This window comes from Cyprinus carpio, chromosome B2, assembly GCF_018340385.1.
Source record: "Cyprinus carpio isolate SPL01 chromosome B2, ASM1834038v1, whole genome shotgun sequence".
NCBI lineage: Eukaryota > Metazoa > Chordata > Actinopteri > Cypriniformes > Cyprinidae > Cyprinus > Cyprinus carpio.
The window spans coordinates 17,149,649-17,166,935 of record NC_056598.1 but is presented as its reverse complement, the minus strand read 5'-3'; the positions used below and the strand labels follow the sequence as shown (position 1 = coordinate 17,166,935).

At 35.6% G+C, this 17,287-nt stretch overlaps 4 protein-coding genes and 1 non-coding gene across 6 annotated transcripts; 4 read left to right on the top strand and 1 right to left on the bottom strand.

Moving 5' to 3' along the window:
* The first annotated feature begins 46 nt into the window (after positions 1-46).
* Positions 47-1,903, top strand: LOC109077631 (elongin-C). The gene is made up of 4 exons (XM_042718390.1): positions 47-175; positions 551-579; positions 774-917; positions 1,206-1,903. The coding sequence occupies exons 2-4, from the start codon at positions 576-578 to the stop codon at positions 1,394-1,396; spliced, it is 339 nt and encodes a 112-aa protein (XP_042574324.1). The 5' UTR covers positions 47-175; positions 551-575; the 3' UTR covers positions 1,397-1,903.
* A 996-nt stretch (positions 1,904-2,899) lies between these two features.
* On the top strand, positions 2,900-6,166 carry LOC109105955 (ubiquitin-conjugating enzyme E2 W). 2 transcript variants are annotated; one of them, XM_019119258.2, is made up of 6 exons: positions 2,900-3,035; positions 3,571-3,662; positions 4,533-4,635; positions 4,722-4,877; positions 4,973-5,048; positions 5,189-6,166. In XM_019119258.2, exons 1-6 carry the CDS (start codon positions 3,021-3,023, stop codon positions 5,200-5,202), a joined length of 456 nt encoding a protein of 151 aa, XP_018974803.1. In that variant the 5' UTR covers positions 2,900-3,020; the 3' UTR covers positions 5,203-6,166. The 2 variants fall into 2 exon arrangements, with proteins under 2 accessions (XP_018974803.1, XP_042574323.1); XM_042718389.1 differs by lacking the exon at positions 2,900-3,035 and adding an exon at positions 3,296-3,318.
* A 3,783-nt stretch (positions 6,167-9,949) lies between these two features.
* Positions 9,950-12,807, bottom strand: rdh10b (retinol dehydrogenase 10b). The gene is made up of 6 exons (XM_042718387.1): positions 12,217-12,807; positions 11,234-11,469; positions 11,044-11,142; positions 10,815-10,960; positions 10,584-10,715; positions 9,950-10,504 (listed from the first exon to the last, which is right to left on the bottom strand). The coding sequence occupies exons 1-6, from the start codon at positions 12,488-12,490 to the stop codon at positions 10,387-10,389; spliced, it is 1,005 nt and encodes a 334-aa protein (XP_042574321.1). The 5' UTR covers positions 12,491-12,807; the 3' UTR covers positions 9,950-10,386.
* Positions 12,808-12,907: 100 nt separating this feature from the next.
* Positions 12,908-17,248, top strand: LOC109105946 (60S ribosomal protein L7-like). Its single transcript, XM_019119246.2, has 7 exons — positions 12,908-13,009; positions 13,575-13,677; positions 13,792-13,958; positions 14,159-14,296; positions 16,285-16,394; positions 16,484-16,701; positions 17,194-17,248. The coding sequence occupies exons 1-6, from the start codon at positions 12,996-12,998 to the stop codon at positions 16,690-16,692; spliced, it is 741 nt and encodes a 246-aa protein (XP_018974791.1). The 5' UTR covers positions 12,908-12,995; the 3' UTR covers positions 16,693-16,701; positions 17,194-17,248.
* LOC122136409 lies at positions 14,004-14,093 on the top strand. Its single transcript, XR_006154109.1, has one exon. It is a non-coding gene; the product is annotated as a small nucleolar SNORD12/SNORD106 (small nucleolar RNA).
* Positions 17,249-17,287: the final 39 nt, after the last annotated feature.

Below are 17,287 nucleotides of genomic sequence, written 5' to 3'. Positions count from 1 at the left end.
TCTTATGTGTTATTAATTTTTAACACATATTGGCGACGACTCTTATTTTGTAATATCTATAAAGGAAGTGCATCGATGTTTCCTGTTGTCGGCAGTGACAACAGAGGAAGCAGCTGCCAGAAGCTTATCGAAGAGAAAACTAAAAAAATTCCCTGACCAGCTCGATCTTAGTGAGGTGAGACATTATATCGTGTATTTAATTCTGACTATTTAATCTTGATTCGTGCGAATGATGTCTACTGGAATATTTATGGGAAAACACGATTTGTACGATGTGCTTGAGCTAACTGACAAGTTAACTCACTGCCTTTGATTTATTGTAGCGCATGCATGGTCCAGACTTTCACAGGACTAGTGGAGCTGTTTTATTTTTAAGGCCAAATGTCAATATAAATAACCGTTATTTTCAATATGAAGTAGATTACATAGATATTTGGTTCTTGGCAAGCATTTTCATGAACATCTGTATATGCTGTTACTAACGTTGCATTCTGTTTTTGTGGGGTTAATTTCTGTTAATTTAAACCTGTTTTTCTCTTTAATATTTCAGAGACTGACAAGGGAAGGTGGTAAAAATGGGTAAGATATTTTACGTTTTTGTAAGCAAATTACTTATCCTGGACCTAGAGAGTTTGTGTTATTGGGAGAATAAACCATGTGGTACTTTTAAAATACATTTCTTAGATTAAAGGATATAAATACTGTCACCCCCCCCCCCTCCGAATGATATTATGATGGTGGCTTGAGCATATGATCAAATTAATACATTTTAGATGGAGAAGAAAAAACCTATGGTGGCTGTGAAGGGCCAGATGCCATGTATGTGAAACTGATCTCCTCTGATGGCCATGAGTTTATCGTGAAGAGAGAACATGCTCTGACGTCTGGAACAATCAAAGCTATGCTTAGTGGTCCTGGTGAGTACTTGTTAAAAAAGAAATTAATAACAGTGGATTACGTTAATTGACATTACATCTATCACTATTTTCTTAGATTTTATGTAATAAGTGCTGCATTGTTTATTTAGTATTTTATTATTATTTTCCTTCTACTGTAGCATGCTTACTGACTTTTACCCAACAGTAGTTATTCCACATTCTCTGTATTTCTTTAAATTTGATGTTTTAAATATTGTAAGTGTGTGATTTTTCTTTTTTTGTGTTTATCTTAATAAACCATTTAACATAGCTTTGTCTGTTTTTCAGGCCAGTTTGCTGAGAATGAAACAAATGAGGTCAACTTTCGAGAGATCCCATCTCACGTTCTTTCTAAAGTGTGCATGTACTTTACATATAAAGTCCGCTATACTAATAGTTCAACAGAAATCCCAGAATTTCCTATTGCCCCAGAGATAGCGCTGGAGCTTCTGATGGCTGCAAACTTCTTAGATTGTTAAACATAAAAAAGAAACACTCATATACACGTCTGGATGCAGAATAAATATGAAAAGCAAAATATTATTGGTTTATTTTATTGCTTTAATACATTTAGGTTTGCAAACAGAGGTCTGGTGTGCTGAATTCGTCATTTGTTATAATAACCTGTCATTTTCCCCTGTTTTTTTTTTTTTTTTTTTTTTTTTTTAATTAGTGGATATCTAAGTTATTTGATTTCACTTTTTATTATTTTTAAGCTTTGACCCAGTATTAACTTGATAATTTATGTTTTGCATAATAAAGATGCATGAAGTGATGCTATCATATTAAATATTTTAATGACTAAAGTCAACCTGACAGATATGTAATTTTATAAAGTATCTGTTTGTGTTAACAATTTAATAATTCAGTTGAAATAGATTTGTTATACTTTTTCTGCATGTGGATTCATCAGACAAAAGCCTTGTAATTGTCCGCAGAAGTCATTCATCAGTTGTTTAATGAATAAAATCAGCTGTTCTTGAAAACATTTTGTTCATTTCTTTCTGCTTTGTTAATTACATATGTGCACATAACCCTGGGATAGTTCACCCAAAATGAAAATTCTGTCATCCTTTACTCACAAGTTGTTCCAAATCTGTATGAATTTATTTCTTTTATGGAACACAAAAGAAGACATTTTGAAAAATGTGGGTAACGAAAAAGACTTGTGTGTGTTGATTTTATTTTATGTTTTTTCCTTTTTTTTCTCAATGTTTTTCCATACTTTGCAAGTCAGTGGGGGCCAGCAAATTTTTGGTTTGGTAGGCAGTAAATGATGACAAAATGTAAAATTTTGGGTGAACTATCACTTTAAACCAAACAGTGACTTCACTTATTAGGCACAAAATCCTAAAAAGAAGTCTCCTTTAACAGTTTAAATTGAATATTTCTTGGCATCTTTTTGCTTTTTTGAAAGTTAATGACACCTAGTGATAATTTTAGCTAGGTTTACTATGATATTAAAACAATATCCTGCAGGTATAAATGATGAATCATAAAATTTTAGGAAAATATCCAAATGTAATGTCTTTAATATATATATTAAGACATTTAAATTTATAAAATATGACATTAAAACATTTAATGTTTTAAATATATAATTTATTATTAACCACTACTTTGTATATTTCGTCTTTCTACTGTTCACATTTAGCTGTGTTACTTGGCGCAGGGCCCTGTGACAGTTTATTTATCCCATATAGCGGGGCACGTTGTCGCAAAATATCAATGAACTTTTTTCTGCTCTAACGGAGAAAATGAATTGATTAAAGGTAACCACCTAAAGGGAAATTGACTCATATAAAATAAAACAACCCTAAGAAATATTTACTGGAGAAAATAGTGTGGCAACAAGCGCAGTCTCCCTATTTAAATGATGCCTAATTTGGTTAATTAACACATAACGTTACAATACAATTGTTTTGTATTTTCTTACGTTTTAGAGTATTTCGGCTAGTATAAGTGGGTGTTAGGATGGTCACCTGTAGTACCTCCCCCTAAACGTTGTAAACTGTTAATGTTGTTGCATTGCGGTTCCGTGAAGAAGAAAAAAACAGATCAGACGTCATTCGGCCAATCGCCTCTCTACCGGGGCTTTCCATCATGGCGTCTATGCAGGTGAGTATCTCTCTACATACACAAGCAACTATTTTCAGATACCAGTATAAATCATTTTTCACACATAGCTGTGACACGTACTGGGTTTCGTGCAGTGTTATTGCCAGTGCTAATCTGAACCCAGGGCAGTCAGCAGTTTTTTTTATTTGTACGCACATTTGTTTACTTTGTAAGCTAACGTTCAGTCAGTCTGACAACCCAGCAAACACTTTGCTGGAGGTAGAAGACAGTACTTATAAAGAGATGTGAAACGGGAATTATGTAACAGCGTTCTTCTGAAGCTGTAAATAATGGTGTTTAATCGCTAGCTTCTATAGCAATGCAACTCGTTTGTTTGACTAGCTCGCTGTTAGCAGTCTGTTTGCTAGTTGTGTTTTTCAGTACTTTTCGGACAATAGGATTTAATTTAGTGGAAGTGTTTAAAATGATACACTTTGTATTAAAATGATAAATTAGTGGTTAAGATTGATGTAATGAGGGCTGTCCTGTTTTTACTTTGAGGCATCCCTTAAATCAAGTTATTTTCACCTTTCAGAAGCGATTACAAAAGGAATTGTTGGCATTGCAGAGTGATCCACCTCCTGGAATGACACTCAATGAGAGAAGTGTGCAGAACACAATCACTGAGTAAGTTCTGAGAAGTTTCAAGATCGAGCAGTCAAGGAGCTGAAGCTGGATCATATTTCGACAACCTGGCTTTAACCTTTCCTTAAAGTTGGCATGCCATGGAAATGCATGTATTGTCTAAATTAATGTAATAGATTTATTTGTGAACAATTCACTTTTATTTTTTTTTTATTTATTTTTTTTGACCTCATCATGTTTAATCAGTATGTCAACTGGATCTTCCAGTGAAAATGACAGAAGTATGAAGTATGTTGACTTCTCCAAAAATGTTATCATCTTGAACTCCGCCCTTCTTCCTCCACTTCTGAGTACTAAAGTACTACTTAAGTTTCATTTACTCTCCCTTATGTCATTGCAAACTTATGAGACTTTAATCCGTCTTTGAATCACAAATGGAGAAACAAAAATCAGATTTTTTAATGAAATCTGAAAGATTTCTGTCCATGTAACCAAAACTTTTACTAGATTGTAAATGTTATCAGTATCAACAGTTTGATCCAAGTCTTTTGACGAGACATGAACGCATTTATAATTGACATATAAATATTGATTGACACATACATATAACACTTAAAAAGTAGTAAACAAATGCTTAAACATATTTGCGTCACATGTTTTTATAACCCTTTAAAATCATTAAAGACTTGGCCGAATGGACAGAAATTGCCCAGGTTTCATTACAATAGCTTCAATAGTGTTTTGAAGATGAACGATAGTCTCATGGGTTTGGAACGGCATGAGGGTGAGTGAAGAAACATTTTCATTTCTGGTTAGACTAACTTTAAACTTTTTAAGTTTCTGTACTGAATGGGTTAACAAGCATGGAATCAGTGAGTGTATTCTCATATACACAACTTTGTGTTTGTCCAGGTGGTTAATAGATATGGAAGGTGCTCCAGGTACTCTCTATGAAGGAGAGAAGTTTCAGCTCCTCTTCAAATTCAGTAGTCGATATCCTTTCGATTCACCTCAGGTAAACTCTGAATCTTTTCAAATTGTTTTTTTTTTTTGTCTACGTGAAAAAGCTGAATGCTTGTTGCTAATATATATTGTTTCTAGGTAATGTTCACTGGAGAAAATATACCCGTCCACCCGCACGTCTATAGCAACGGTCACATCTGTTTATCTATTTTAACGGAGGACTGGTCACCAGCGCTGTCTGTGCAATCTGTTTGTTTAAGCATTATTAGCATGCTTTCAAGCTGCAAAGAAAAGGTACATTGATCCTTTTAATTAACCAGATTTGGGAAGGTTAATGAAATTAATTTATTACGGTCATTTATACGTCTAATGAACTGTTTGCTTTTCAGCGACGTCCTCCAGATAACTCTTTTTATGTAAAGACATGTAATAAGAATCCAAAGAAAACCAAGTGGTGGTATCATGGTGAGTGTATCCCGTTATCTTCTATAAAACGTCTTTTGATGCGAGTTATTTTAGTGCCTGATCAAAGTTCAAATCACTTTGTTTGCTTGGCTCTCTCTGCATGCTAAAATCATGTTTTTGTCTTTTGTTTTGTTTTTCAGATGATACATGCTAGTATCCTCACTATTTTGATATATAAACAGACTTTTCCAAGTACATCAAGTACTTTATGATGCAGTCTTTGGGTTAAGACTGAACCAGCAGACCCTGGAGTGGTGATTTATGTATGGATTAAGTGTACACTTCTGCTGACTGGAAAAAGTGCTTAAAAACTGCAGGAATGTAACCCACCCGGCAAGTATATTCTGATGAAAGCAAGATGTGGAGCTTTTTTTTTATGTTTGATTTACGTTGTATTGTTCTCTTTCATAAGCCTCTGAGGGTTTGCACCGGTTGTGCAATAATAACTTCAGTGTGGGTTTGGAATAAAATGAAAGTCAGTGCAAATCAGAAAACCAGCTACTGTAATGGATTAGAGACAGATGTCTATCCTTGCTTGGTTATGCACTGTGAAATTCAAACAGGGCACATTTTTCACATGTATTTTATGTAATATTTTAGCTGTATAGTTTAAAACCATAGTTTCTTTTAAAACATAAGCCATTTTAAGTTGAATATTGTAGCTGGGTGTGGTGTATAGGACTATTCTGATAAATGTCATATTTACGGATATGTACAGATTTAATGCAGGGTGTTGATCATATGATCTTAAAGGGTATTTGGAATTACACAAATGGTTTATGGATTAGGATTCAAGCACTGGTTTTATATATAGACCCCCATTTTGTGTAGTTAAAACGAGAGATAACTTTACGCATAATCACTTTATCTTTTATGTAAAGCTCTATCTAGTAATATTAAAATTGTCTGTTTGATTTCATGATTTATATTACTGTGCTGGGAAAGGTTCTTTTAAAAAGATGACTTTTCCATGCCGTTAGCATTAGAAAAAGTAAAGTTTGTCTTCATTGTTTTGTTAAAACTTTATTTAACTTTATTTAAAAGAAACATTCTTATTAAAGTAATATATTTTGAAATGCTGTCATGTATTTCAATTAGACTACTTTATAAATGTGTATTGTGTGGCTTCAAATATTGTTTGAGTTCTGAAGTTCTCCTCAACACTGTGGGACTCTGATGGTATACAAACACAGTGTGTTTTATGTAAGTCAGTTATGTCAATTACACACAGCACGATTAATGCTAGTTTGTGATTGAATGCTGATCTGTCCACTAGAGGGAAGCACAGTAATGTAAACGGAGACGTTCACATTAGTGTTTGTTGCAGGCATAGCAGCAGACTAGTACACTACTGTTTAAAAGTCTATAGGCTTGGAATTTTTTTATGGAAGGCTGCATTCGTTTGATCAAAAATACTTTTATTTTATAAATATATACATTTATTCCAGCGATTATTCCAGTCTTCAGTGTCACATGATCCTTTAGAAATCATTCTAATATGCTGATTTGGTGTTCAGGCAACATTTCTAATTATTAATGTTGAGAACAGTTGTACTAATTAATATTTTTGGGATAACCGTGATATGTCCACAATTTTCTGATGAATAGAAAGTAACTATGGAAGTCACCTTTGACCAATTTAATGGATCATTGCTGAATGAAAGTATTAATTTCTAAAAAAAAAAAAAAGAAATTATAAATAAATAAAACACTTGAATGGTAGTGTCAGTCCTGATATTAGGTCAAGTTCTGTTAGAACAATAATACTATTTGTAAAAAATGGTATCAGAACATTTAATGTGTTAACAGTATTAAGGTTAAGCCATTAAATGTAATAGTATAATTGTAGCGCATTTTACTATGTATTTTTGTGTATTATATGCTTTGAATTAGAAATGAAGGCCAGTAAAATAGAGCCTGAGTAATTTAAAATACTAAATATTACTCCAGATAATTATTTTCGTATTATTTTATAATTATTATTAAATTGTTAAGAATAAAGCTACAAGAAGTTGTAACAGTAGTTACAATGTGATCAGCAGGGGTAAACCAGTCATCAAGAATGATTCTTACTATTTTTGCAGCATGTTTAACTGTCTAGATGTATGTTTTCTCAGTGAATCATCTATTCAGAACTAATAGCAGTGAGCCATATTATAAAAAAAAAGTAGTCTGGAATGTTTGTACAGATGTGATTGCAAAGTCCTCTGACTGATGAATAACACAATCGTCGGAATTTTCTCCTCCGTCAGACGGAAATCCACAGGAGTATGAATGCATTAGGATCTTCCTCATGGGATATCTTCTTTTGAAATGTGTCTGTGACATCCCCGTTAAGGCAATGTAATGGTATCATCCAAATGAGCATGGCGTGGGAGTGGGTGTCATTTCCTGGTAAAGGGAATGGGATTGACTGTGTATCAGTAATCTCTCATGCGTGTTCATTTTCCAAGGCTAAACACGTTAGAGTGTCTAGATTCGGGGGAGCCCCATGCAGCGAAGCTGCCGGCTTTTCTTGGCTCATTGTAATTGAGTTCCAAAAGCAACATTACTGAGATAACAGGGCAGTGATGCAATGACTCTGAGATAAACTGAAATTTAGTTTTTCCTTTTGATAAAACAATCTGTAAATACTGCAAATATAAAAATTAGCAGAAACGTTAAAGTTTAGTAATTTGATGATTACAAAACATAGCTGAAACTAAGAAAGTTGTTTCTTAAAATAACCCACTGTATATAAAGAGCTATATAATGTATAATCGATAGAGGTTCAGATATATAACTTGTCAAATGTAAACTACAGTCTTTCTCGAAGCAATTCTTGGTGAAGCAAAATAACTGTCAGTGGATAATTAATAAGTGATACTACAGATTCCAGTGAAAGCACATCACAAACACCATACAATGGGCTGCTACACATCAACCATTCTTTCTTTTATGCTGTCATCTCTAATGAGGAATATGCTGCATACTTTTTTGAGTTTGAACAAGGGGCTCTTTATTGTTTGCTGGTATTTAGGCTGAAAGTGGAGTTATCTAATCCACAGACAGGCGTCACTTGTTGCCTTTTATTCTCTGAGCTGTCAGTGTATGAACTGTCAGCTTTTTGTAAGGCTGTGCCATGAGTAACACTGGCAGCTTTCTTAATAATCTGCCTGAAGTAAGAATACATAGTTGTCATTTTGATGATTTCAACACTTGTTAAACATATATACTGCAAAGGTATGGACTAAAGGCTGAACTCGACTGGGAGCCCATTCCTGATTTGACTATTGAGAGGAATCCCTTTTTCCCTCTGGCCAGGAACAAGCATTTATAATCTTTTTTATGGCATTTGAATGTGATTCCCTTATTTTATCACTCCACTGATAAATATGCCTGATATTTCTCTCCTACAGTCACTGGTATTTCCGTAAGTGAGTGGGCAGGGAAAGACTGCATATCAGGCTTTACATAAAATCACATCCTCTACTTCATACAGTTCATGCAATACATTCATTTTAAAGTGTAGCTGATAGGACTATTAGGGGCAATGAATAAACATCATTGTAATCAAATATTGTAATCAACCGATATACATTTACATCAGCATTTATTCATTTAATTCTCTTATTTCAGCAATGTTTTTTCTGCTTTATTTTCTGCCCTGAAAATTAAAAACAAGCCCAATCATTGTTAAAACTTTTCATGCCTGTTCAGTTACATAATATTTTCACATGTATTTTATACACATCTCATATCCACACCTGACTATTAATTTATATAGTTGAAAGTAAATGTATAATATACATAATCAGGGCTATTTTGACGCCATATGCGATTATCCCTATATATATATATATATATATATAATATATATATATATATATATATATATGCAGATATATATATACATTTCTTTTCTTATCACATATATTTGCAGATGTATATATATTTATTTTCTTATCACATTCAAATTGGTTGTCATAGAGAATCTGAACACATTATCTGTAGATTGACTGATAAATATTCATTTATTATCTGTAATACCCTTGTGTAGCCACTAGAGGCCTGCATTGCCCTATGTAACAATCCCTAGTGGCTTATAAATTGTCATCACACAAAAATAAATTTTTAAGACATTTGGATTTGGATTCATGTTTAGATATTATCAGTGGCTACTTTTTGCCTTTATTGGTTTTTTGTTCAATTGTTTTGTTGTTGTTTGAAACGTTGATTTAAAGTGTCAGTTATTGTATTATTATTTTAAACCTATAAAACACTTTATTACCCCAAACTTCATATAAAAGCATGATCCACTGCCACAAATACTGCCTAAAGAATATAATGATTGTGCACTTTTTACTGTATCAGTATTTTAAATTGGCCTTTGAACTTAGCTTTATTGCATGGCAAAAAAAGCCTCACCTTGCCAAAGCACTGACAGAACCTATTGATCTAATGGCATTGTTGAGCACTCCTAATGCGAACTTCGCATGCAACAATCAGGCAGTACATTGATCCAGTGGCATACAGGCATCGTCAGATTGACAGCCCTCAAGCCCAATGATGTTGGGGGAACCAGTGGGAAATCATATTTCAGGGTGACCGTGCCACCCTTTATCACAACCCTGCTAAAGTGAAGTGGCAGTATATGTGCTCATTGGTGCCCCCTCGGCTTTGTGCTTTCAAATGACCTCAAAGATCATTTATTAACATGGTATATTATCACAGGTTATAGCCATTTAGTAGTTGTTAAATGTTTTAGAATGTTTCTTGCAGTTCAATGCATAAAGAAATTGGATCTACCTTTAGAAAAGTGGAGAAAATTATTGATTTTAAGCATAGATTTGGAAAGCTGCCATGACTCCAAATCACCTTTTCCATCACTTAGCATTATGGAAAAAGGAAACTGTACATGATTAGTTTAAAGGCTGTTTATTCAACAAAAAGCACGTGGCAATTTCTGCTAATCTTTTGCTTTAATCATTGGTGTTATCCCAAATCATCAACACAAACCACAAAGGGGAAACACTTTCAATACTTTCAGTGCATTTCATAGTGTTATTAGGAGAATAAAGCCTCTAAAGTGACAAAGTCTTGGAATGTTGAGAGGAAAGCAACAACACTGGACAAATAAAATGTGAATACATAAATAGGTGTCAGGCCTTAAGCAACCTTACTTTAACACAGCATTTCATAATAAAAGCTAATTGCTACATAGTGTTCTACATTTGAAATTATTGCAGCCTCAAAGATGACATTAAAATGTAATCTGAAAAAAAAATTCAATGTACAGCTTTCAGCGTTCCAGAGGAACTAACAATTTAGCAGCGTTGCTCAGTCAGAACCGTTAGATTCAAGTCTTAGATTCATTGTTGTTCGTGGACTCCTTGCGTTGAGCCAGAAAGGGGTACATGCATTTATCAGCTCCGATAAATCTGTACATGCACACAATGGCATCAAATGGCAAAACACTGCAAAATATGAGAGATTGAAGACCATTATAAATAGATTAAATAAAACAAGAACATTCAAGTTATGACATTCACTTACGTTTTCATGAAGGTGACCATGTACATGACTCGTGGCGTGCAGATCATTGGTTGGTCTGTTAGTATGGCTCTCATGGCCTGTTTGACACAGTACTCTGGCTTTAGCGGTGGAAACAATGGTGCCATTTCTTTCCTTTTTTTAAAAGAAATAAAAGATTGTAAGAGAACAATTAATCAAAATTAGAACATGTCATCAGAATTAAATTAAGGATATGCAGTTAAAACCACAAACCTAATTTTGCAGCCACTGAACATGCCAGTGTCAACTAAAAAAGGACAGACCAGCGTCATCTTTATTCCATCCTTATCAGCTGCTTTCAATTCATGGCTCAAAGACTCATGGAAGCCAATGGCTCCAAACTTGCTTGCACAGTAGTCCTACAATAAAAAGGAGAAAGGTGCCTTTGTAACATACTGTGGTACACTGCACTAGATAGAAGAAAAAAGTGAGAATTTCTTACCTCCACACCAGCAGTGGTGAACAAACCCAATGAGCTAGCTACAGTTACAATGTGTCCGTGATTCAGCTCAAGCATCTTGGGAAGGAAAGCCTTTGCAGTCTGTGAATATAAACGTTTACGGAATCAGAAGATGAACACAAGATGTGAAAAGAGAAGACATTAAAGGTGCCGGTTTAAGCCAGATACTGACCCAGAAGTGAGCATGGCAGTTGACCATCAAAGTCCTCTCGATAAGCTCATCAGGGCACTCGAGAAGATGACGTCCGGACACAACTCCAGCATTATTGATCAACAGGTCGATGTTGCCCACCTCTTTGCGCACCTTCTCTGCGGTCGAATACACACTCTCACGTTTACTGACGTCGCAAACATACGTGTAAACTTTCGGCTGGAACGGAGGCAACTCTTCAACACTATCTGAAGACCCTGTAAAAAGAAAAAGGATTACTTAAGAGTATTGCACATTTTTACCAGTTTAAATCTGTCTTATCCTGTTTAATCCCAGTTACATTTTGATTTTGAAGGGTCTGAAAGGGTTGTTGATGCAGTTAACAGTTGTCAACTATAAATAAAACCATTAAATTCTTAAAAAAAAAAAAAAAAAAAAAAAAAAAAAAATAAAAAAAAAAAAATAATAATAATAATAATAATAATAATAATAATAATAATAATGTTAACTTACTATTAGGAAATACCTGTAAATTCCTATCAGTTATCATTAATAAAACTAACTTTCTGCTTTGGTTAACTAGGGAGTACACACGTGTTTACTTTACTTTCCTGGGGAAAAAATGGGATTAAATGGGTTAAGGAAAAAGAAGAAAGTATACACTTAACACTTTCCAACAAAGTTTCGTTTGTTATTAACTGCATTAGTTCAAAGAAAAAAAAAAATTATTCTAAAGCACCGATTAATCTTTCATAAGATTAATTTCAACATTTATTGATACATTACTGAAATAAAAAGTTGTATAGCTAACTAACAATGAACAGAATGTATTTTATTAACAAAGGTTAACAAAGACAAGTACTTTAACAAATGTATTGCAACATAATAAGTTTCTTGTACATTACAAGTAATAATAATAATAATAATAATAATAATAATAATAATAATAATAATACACTTGTGACTAAAACTAGTGGGAAATGTTTGTTAACTATTGAACTCACCAGCGGAGGGCTTGATTTCTCGGTAGATTTGACGCACAGTCTCCGCGGTCTCCTCGTTGCTCTCTCGGTTGATGTCCCACAGCACAAGGGTCGCTCGTCTCCGGGCAAACTCCTGCGCAAAGAGTCGCCCGAGACCGCTTCCAGCGCCAGTAATAACACACACTTGACCCTCCACACTCTTTTCTCGTGTGGGAATAAACCATTTAGCACCGGCCAGTACGAACGACCATATTATTTTAAAAGTGACCACGAACACTTCAGTTACAATATTCATAATGTACGCGTGCCTCTGTTTCCACTCGCCAAACTAAACAAATTACAACGACGTTCAGTCCCAACAGCAGAGAAAGAAATCAAACCGCAGATGTGCTCAAAGAAACACCCTGTCGAGGCTTGAATAAAATCTGGATCCCCTCACGACGGATGAATTCCACCCATTACAGTGTATTTTGTGTCTCGCAGCTCTTTAAATATGATCGAACTCATTTGACTTCATAACTTTCCATGCGTTTGTGTCCGCCTGCTATGCAAAGCAGTCATAGCGTCTGCGTCATATCTAATGCACAGTTTCCAGCCTATCTACATCTCAACATAATGAATTCTAAAAATACAATTTCAGCGCAAGCAGAAAGTCTCGTAAAAGTACAATAATTATTATTATTTTATTCTTAAAATGCAGGCAATAGACCTGGAGACCTAATACATAAGCGGAAGTATGAAGGACCCCACTTATAAGACGCTACCGCGCATGCGTAGAAGCCTCTTTTACTGTGGGGATAATGGCGGGCGAAACGTAAGTTAGAGACCGTGCTATTTAAATCCCTTTCCATCGCTTGTAATATTGCTCATATGGTATTGTAAGGAGCCTAAGTGAGCAATATGTGTATATTGAAGCATTATGATGGGAAAATTGGGAGCAGCAGGGAATGATGAATCAATAAATTTGATGTGAATGTCGTGTAGTCTTGGGCTGAATCGTCTCATCAACGTGTCAAAAAGCAACTGATATAATAACAATAAAACATGTCCGACTAAGTATTTGTGTATGTAAATACCAACATGTGGTATTAGGTTGGGAAATACTCTTGTTCGAGCCAACATTTACTTACTGTCATTAGCTGACTGATAACTTCAGGCAAAGACATTATACTATGCTGCACACTAGTTCTGGTCTTGTTAATAAAAGTAGCCTAGTAGTATTAAGATATTGTTATATACGGTTTATAATATATATCTGGGCTGTGTAAGTTAGTTTATACATAGTGTGCTTTTTTGTGACAGTTGTCATAGCCTGGTTTGCAGGCCTAATGTGGATACCAAGAAAATGACAAATGTGCAACTTTCTGGTTTCTCATCAGAAAGAAGAAGGTTCCCACAGTCCCTGAAAGCCTCTTGAAGAGGCGACAGCGGTTTGCTGCCATCAAGGCTGTCCGTCAGAAGAAGGCAGCAGCCGACAAGAAGGTTAGTGGTTCAGACTTTACCAGCTTGACTTCTCGTTTCGAAAGAGAGGTCAAAATGTTGAAAGGTATCAGCATACTGCCAAAATTGAGCATGCATCGCTTTTCACGTCCATAGGCCCACAAAGTCACCAGGAAGCTCATCTTCAAGAGAGCTGAAGCTTACCACAAGGAATATAGACAGATGTACAGGCGTGAAATCCGCATGAGCAGGATGGCTCGCAAGGCAGGCAACTACTACGTCCCAGCTGAGCCCAAACTGGCTTTTGTTGTCAGGATCAGAGGGTACATTTCCATCTTCAGATGCTGTTTTTCAGACAAATGTCACCAATTGTGGTTAATGATGTTGCTCTTTTTTCCCCGTCTTATCGACCGTGGTGATTCCTCTTGAAAATAAGCCAAATCCTCTGAAACCACCACCAAGTATTAATCTTAATAAAACTCTCTTTTGAAAGTTGTTGATGAAGTGCCTTGTTTGTCCTCAGTATCAATGGTGTCAGCCCCAAAGTCCGCAAGGTGCTTCAGCTGCTCCGTCTCCGCCAGATCTTCAACGGTGTCTTTGTGAAACTGAACAAGGCCTCCATCAACATGCTCCGAATTGCAGAGCCCTACATTGCCTGGGGGTACGTAAATATGTTTAAGGTTGATAATGTATAAATTGACAGTTTTCACAAATGTTGTGCAGTTTTCAACATTGATAAATGTTTCTTGAACACCAAATCAGTGTAATAAAACTGATTTCTGAAGGGTCATGTGATACTCAAGACTTGAGTAATTTGCCATCACTGAAATAAAATAATTTTAAATAACATGTATTTTATAAATAAATTTGTGCGGTTTTACTGTATTATGAATCAAAGATCAAATAAATGCAGCCTTTGTTAGCATTACTTTTCAAAAGCATAAACTTGGCTAGCCCTTAATTTAGGGGTGTAGTGTAAACTTTGCTCAAATATTGGCTGCTTTATATACACACACACAGTGGGTACGGAGAGTATTCAGTTGCCCTTAAATTTTTCACTCTTTGTTATATTGCAGCCATTTGCTAAAATCATTTGTTCATTTTTTTTCCTCAATGTACACACAGCACCCCATGTTGACAGAAAAACACAATTGTTGACATTTTTGCAGATTTATTAAAAAAAGAAAAACTGAAATATCACATGGTCCTAAGTATTCAGACCCTTTGCTCAGTATTTAGTAGAAGCACCCTTTTGATCTAATACAGACATGAGTCTTTTTGGGAAAGATGCAACAAGTTTTTCACACCTGGATTTGGGGATCCTCTGCCATTCCTCCTTGCGGATCCTTTCCAGTTCTGAAAGGTTGGATGGTAAACGTTGGTGGACAGCCATTTTCAGGTCTCTCCAGAGACGCTCCATTGGGTATAAGTCAGGGCTCTGGCTGGGCCATTCAAGAACAGTCACAGAGTTGTTGTGAAGCCACTCCATTATTTTAGCTGTGTGCTTAGGGTCATTGTCTTGTTGGAAGGTGAACCTTCGGCCCAGTCTGAGGTCCTGAGCACTCTGGAGAAGGGTTTCGTCCAGGATATCCCTGTGGAGGGCTGCAGTGATGGTTGACTTTATACAATTTTCTCCCATCTCCCGACTGCATCTCTGGAGCTCAGCCACAGTGATCTTTGGGTTCTTCTTTACCTCTCTCACCAAGGCTCTTCTCCCCTGATAGCTCAGTTTGGCTAGACGGCCAGCTCTAGGAAGGGTTCTGGTCATCCCAAACGTCTTCCATTTAAGGATTATGGAGACCACTGTGCTCTTAGGAACCTTAAGTGCAGCAGAAATTTTTTTGTAACCTTGGCCAGATCTGTGCCTTGCCACAATTCTGTCTCTGAGCTCTTCAGGCAGTTCCTTTGACCTCATGATTCTCATTTGCTCTGACCTGCACTGTGAGCTGTAAGGTCTTATATAGACAGGTGTGTGGCTTTCCTAATCAAGTGCAATCAGTATAATCAAACACAGCTGGACTCAAATGAAGATGTAGAACCATCTCAAGGATGATCAGAAGAAATGGACAGTACCTGAGTTAAATATATGAGTGTCACAACAAAGGGTATGAATACTTAGGACCATGTTATATGTGACATGTGACCATGTGTTTTTCTTTTTTAATAAATCTGCTAAAATGTCAACAATTGTGTTTTTCTGTCAATATGGGGTGCTGTGTGTACATTAATGAGGAAAAAAAATAACTTAAATGATTTTAGCAAATGGCTGCAATATAACAAAGAGTGAAAAATTTAAGGGGGTCTGAATACTTTCCATGCCCACTATATATATATTACCAGATTATTATATTAACATCAGATTGAAAGTGACACATCAAAGGTATCATAGGGTAAATGCATTTTGTGTTCTAATAAAGTGCAGCATTTGGTGCTTTGTCACTTGTGATTCTCCATTTACTTTAATTATATGGAGAAGGGTGTCCATTACCTCAATTTTTCCACTGTTGTGTTCAATGGAAGAATCATTTGGGAGGAAGACATTTCATTTTTGGGACTCCATGAACTGCATGTCTAATGTGAAATGTGATGTGTTGTCACTTGCATGTACTTTCTCTGCTTGCTAAAATTCCATATTTCTTTTGTTTTCAGGTACCCCAACCTTAAATCTGTGCGTGAGCTCATCTACAAGCGTGGATATGGCAAGATCAGGAAGCAGCGCATTCCACTGACAGACAACTCCCTTATCGAGAAATCCCTTGGTAAGGACAAGCCAGTGCACTCCCTGATTGAACACTAGGTATTATAGTAGTAGTAATGTTATTAATCAAAATGATTTGTATCTCTCCAGGTCGGTGCGGAATCATCTGCGTTGAGGATCTCATCCATGAGATCTACACTGTTGGAAAGAACTTCAAGTGTGCAAACAACTTCCTCTGGCCATTCAAACTGTCCTCCCCTCGTGGTGGCATGAACAAGAAGACCACCCACTTTGTTGAGGGTGGTGATGCAGGAAACAGGGAGGACCAGATCAACAGACTCGTCAGGAGGATGAACTAAGACCATTAGGTGAGCATCTGATCTCAGAAGTCTGACATTTACTTTCATTTGCATTCGGTTTGTTCTTGCAGACCATATTGGAAATATGTGTGCGATTCAGGTTATTATTAGATTGTAGTAAAAGTGATATTACGTAATCTGTTGTGCTATAATTAATCTAGTAAAATTATTGTAGTAGAGTTGTAGTTCTTTGTTCGTTGTTAATTTGCATACTGTGTACTATGTGCTGTATGTAAGCTGTTTATTGTATTTATTCAACTATAAAACAGTCTTTAGGCATTACTCGTATGGTAGTCATGTTCATAATTTTACTGGTTAACCACATAGTAGGGAAGTTCTGAAATTGTGCAAATTTAAAGAGGTTTGAATAAGCTTTTAAGGCTTGTTTGGAATTAGTCCCATTTAAATAAATTTCGGGGGAGAAAAATCTTTGTACTTATGACTAACTGCCCTTTTCAAGTCAAACTTTTAATATAAATGTTTTTGATTTGTCTCTTACAGGTTTTTGGAACATTTCTGCTGTTGGTCTGTGAGAAAATAAAATAATTTACACAAACACTGGTTTTGAAATTTATTTCTTGGCATCTCTTTATTG

What these genes read in the sequence shown, in the direction of transcription:
- LOC109105955 (XM_019119258.2), top strand. An exon ending in GTGCAGAACACAATCACTGA is followed by an intron (nt 3,663 to 4,532) that starts GTAAGTTCTGAG and finishes GTGTTTGTCCAG; the next exon opens with GTGGTTAATAGATATGGAAG. An exon ending in TTTCAAGCTGCAAAGAAAAG is followed by an intron (nt 4,878 to 4,972) that starts GTACATTGATCC and finishes TTTGCTTTTCAG; the next exon opens with CGACGTCCTCCAGATAACTC.
- rdh10b (XM_042718387.1), bottom strand. Translation starts at nt 12,490, where the DNA reads ATGAATATTGTAACTGAAGTGTTCGTGGTCACTTTTAAAATAATATGG. An exon ending in TCACCACTGCTGGTGTGGAG is followed by an intron (nt 10,961 to 11,043) that starts GTAAGAAATTCT and finishes TTTTTATTGTAG; the next exon opens with GACTACTGTGCAAGCAAGTT. An exon ending in ATGGTCACCTTCATGAAAAC is followed by an intron (nt 10,505 to 10,583) that starts GTAAGTGAATGT and finishes CATATTTTGCAG; the next exon opens with TGTTTTGCCATTTGATGCCA.
- LOC109077631 (XM_042718390.1), top strand. An exon ending in AGCTATGCTTAGTGGTCCTG is followed by an intron (nt 918 to 1,205) that starts GTGAGTACTTGT and finishes TCTGTTTTTCAG; the next exon opens with GCCAGTTTGCTGAGAATGAA.
- LOC109105946 (XM_019119246.2), top strand. An exon ending in TTTGTTGTCAGGATCAGAGG is followed by an intron (nt 13,959 to 14,158) that starts GTACATTTCCAT and finishes GTTTGTCCTCAG; the next exon opens with TATCAATGGTGTCAGCCCCA. An exon ending in GAGCCCTACATTGCCTGGGG is followed by an intron (nt 14,297 to 16,284) that starts GTACGTAAATAT and finishes TTTTGTTTTCAG; the next exon opens with GTACCCCAACCTTAAATCTG.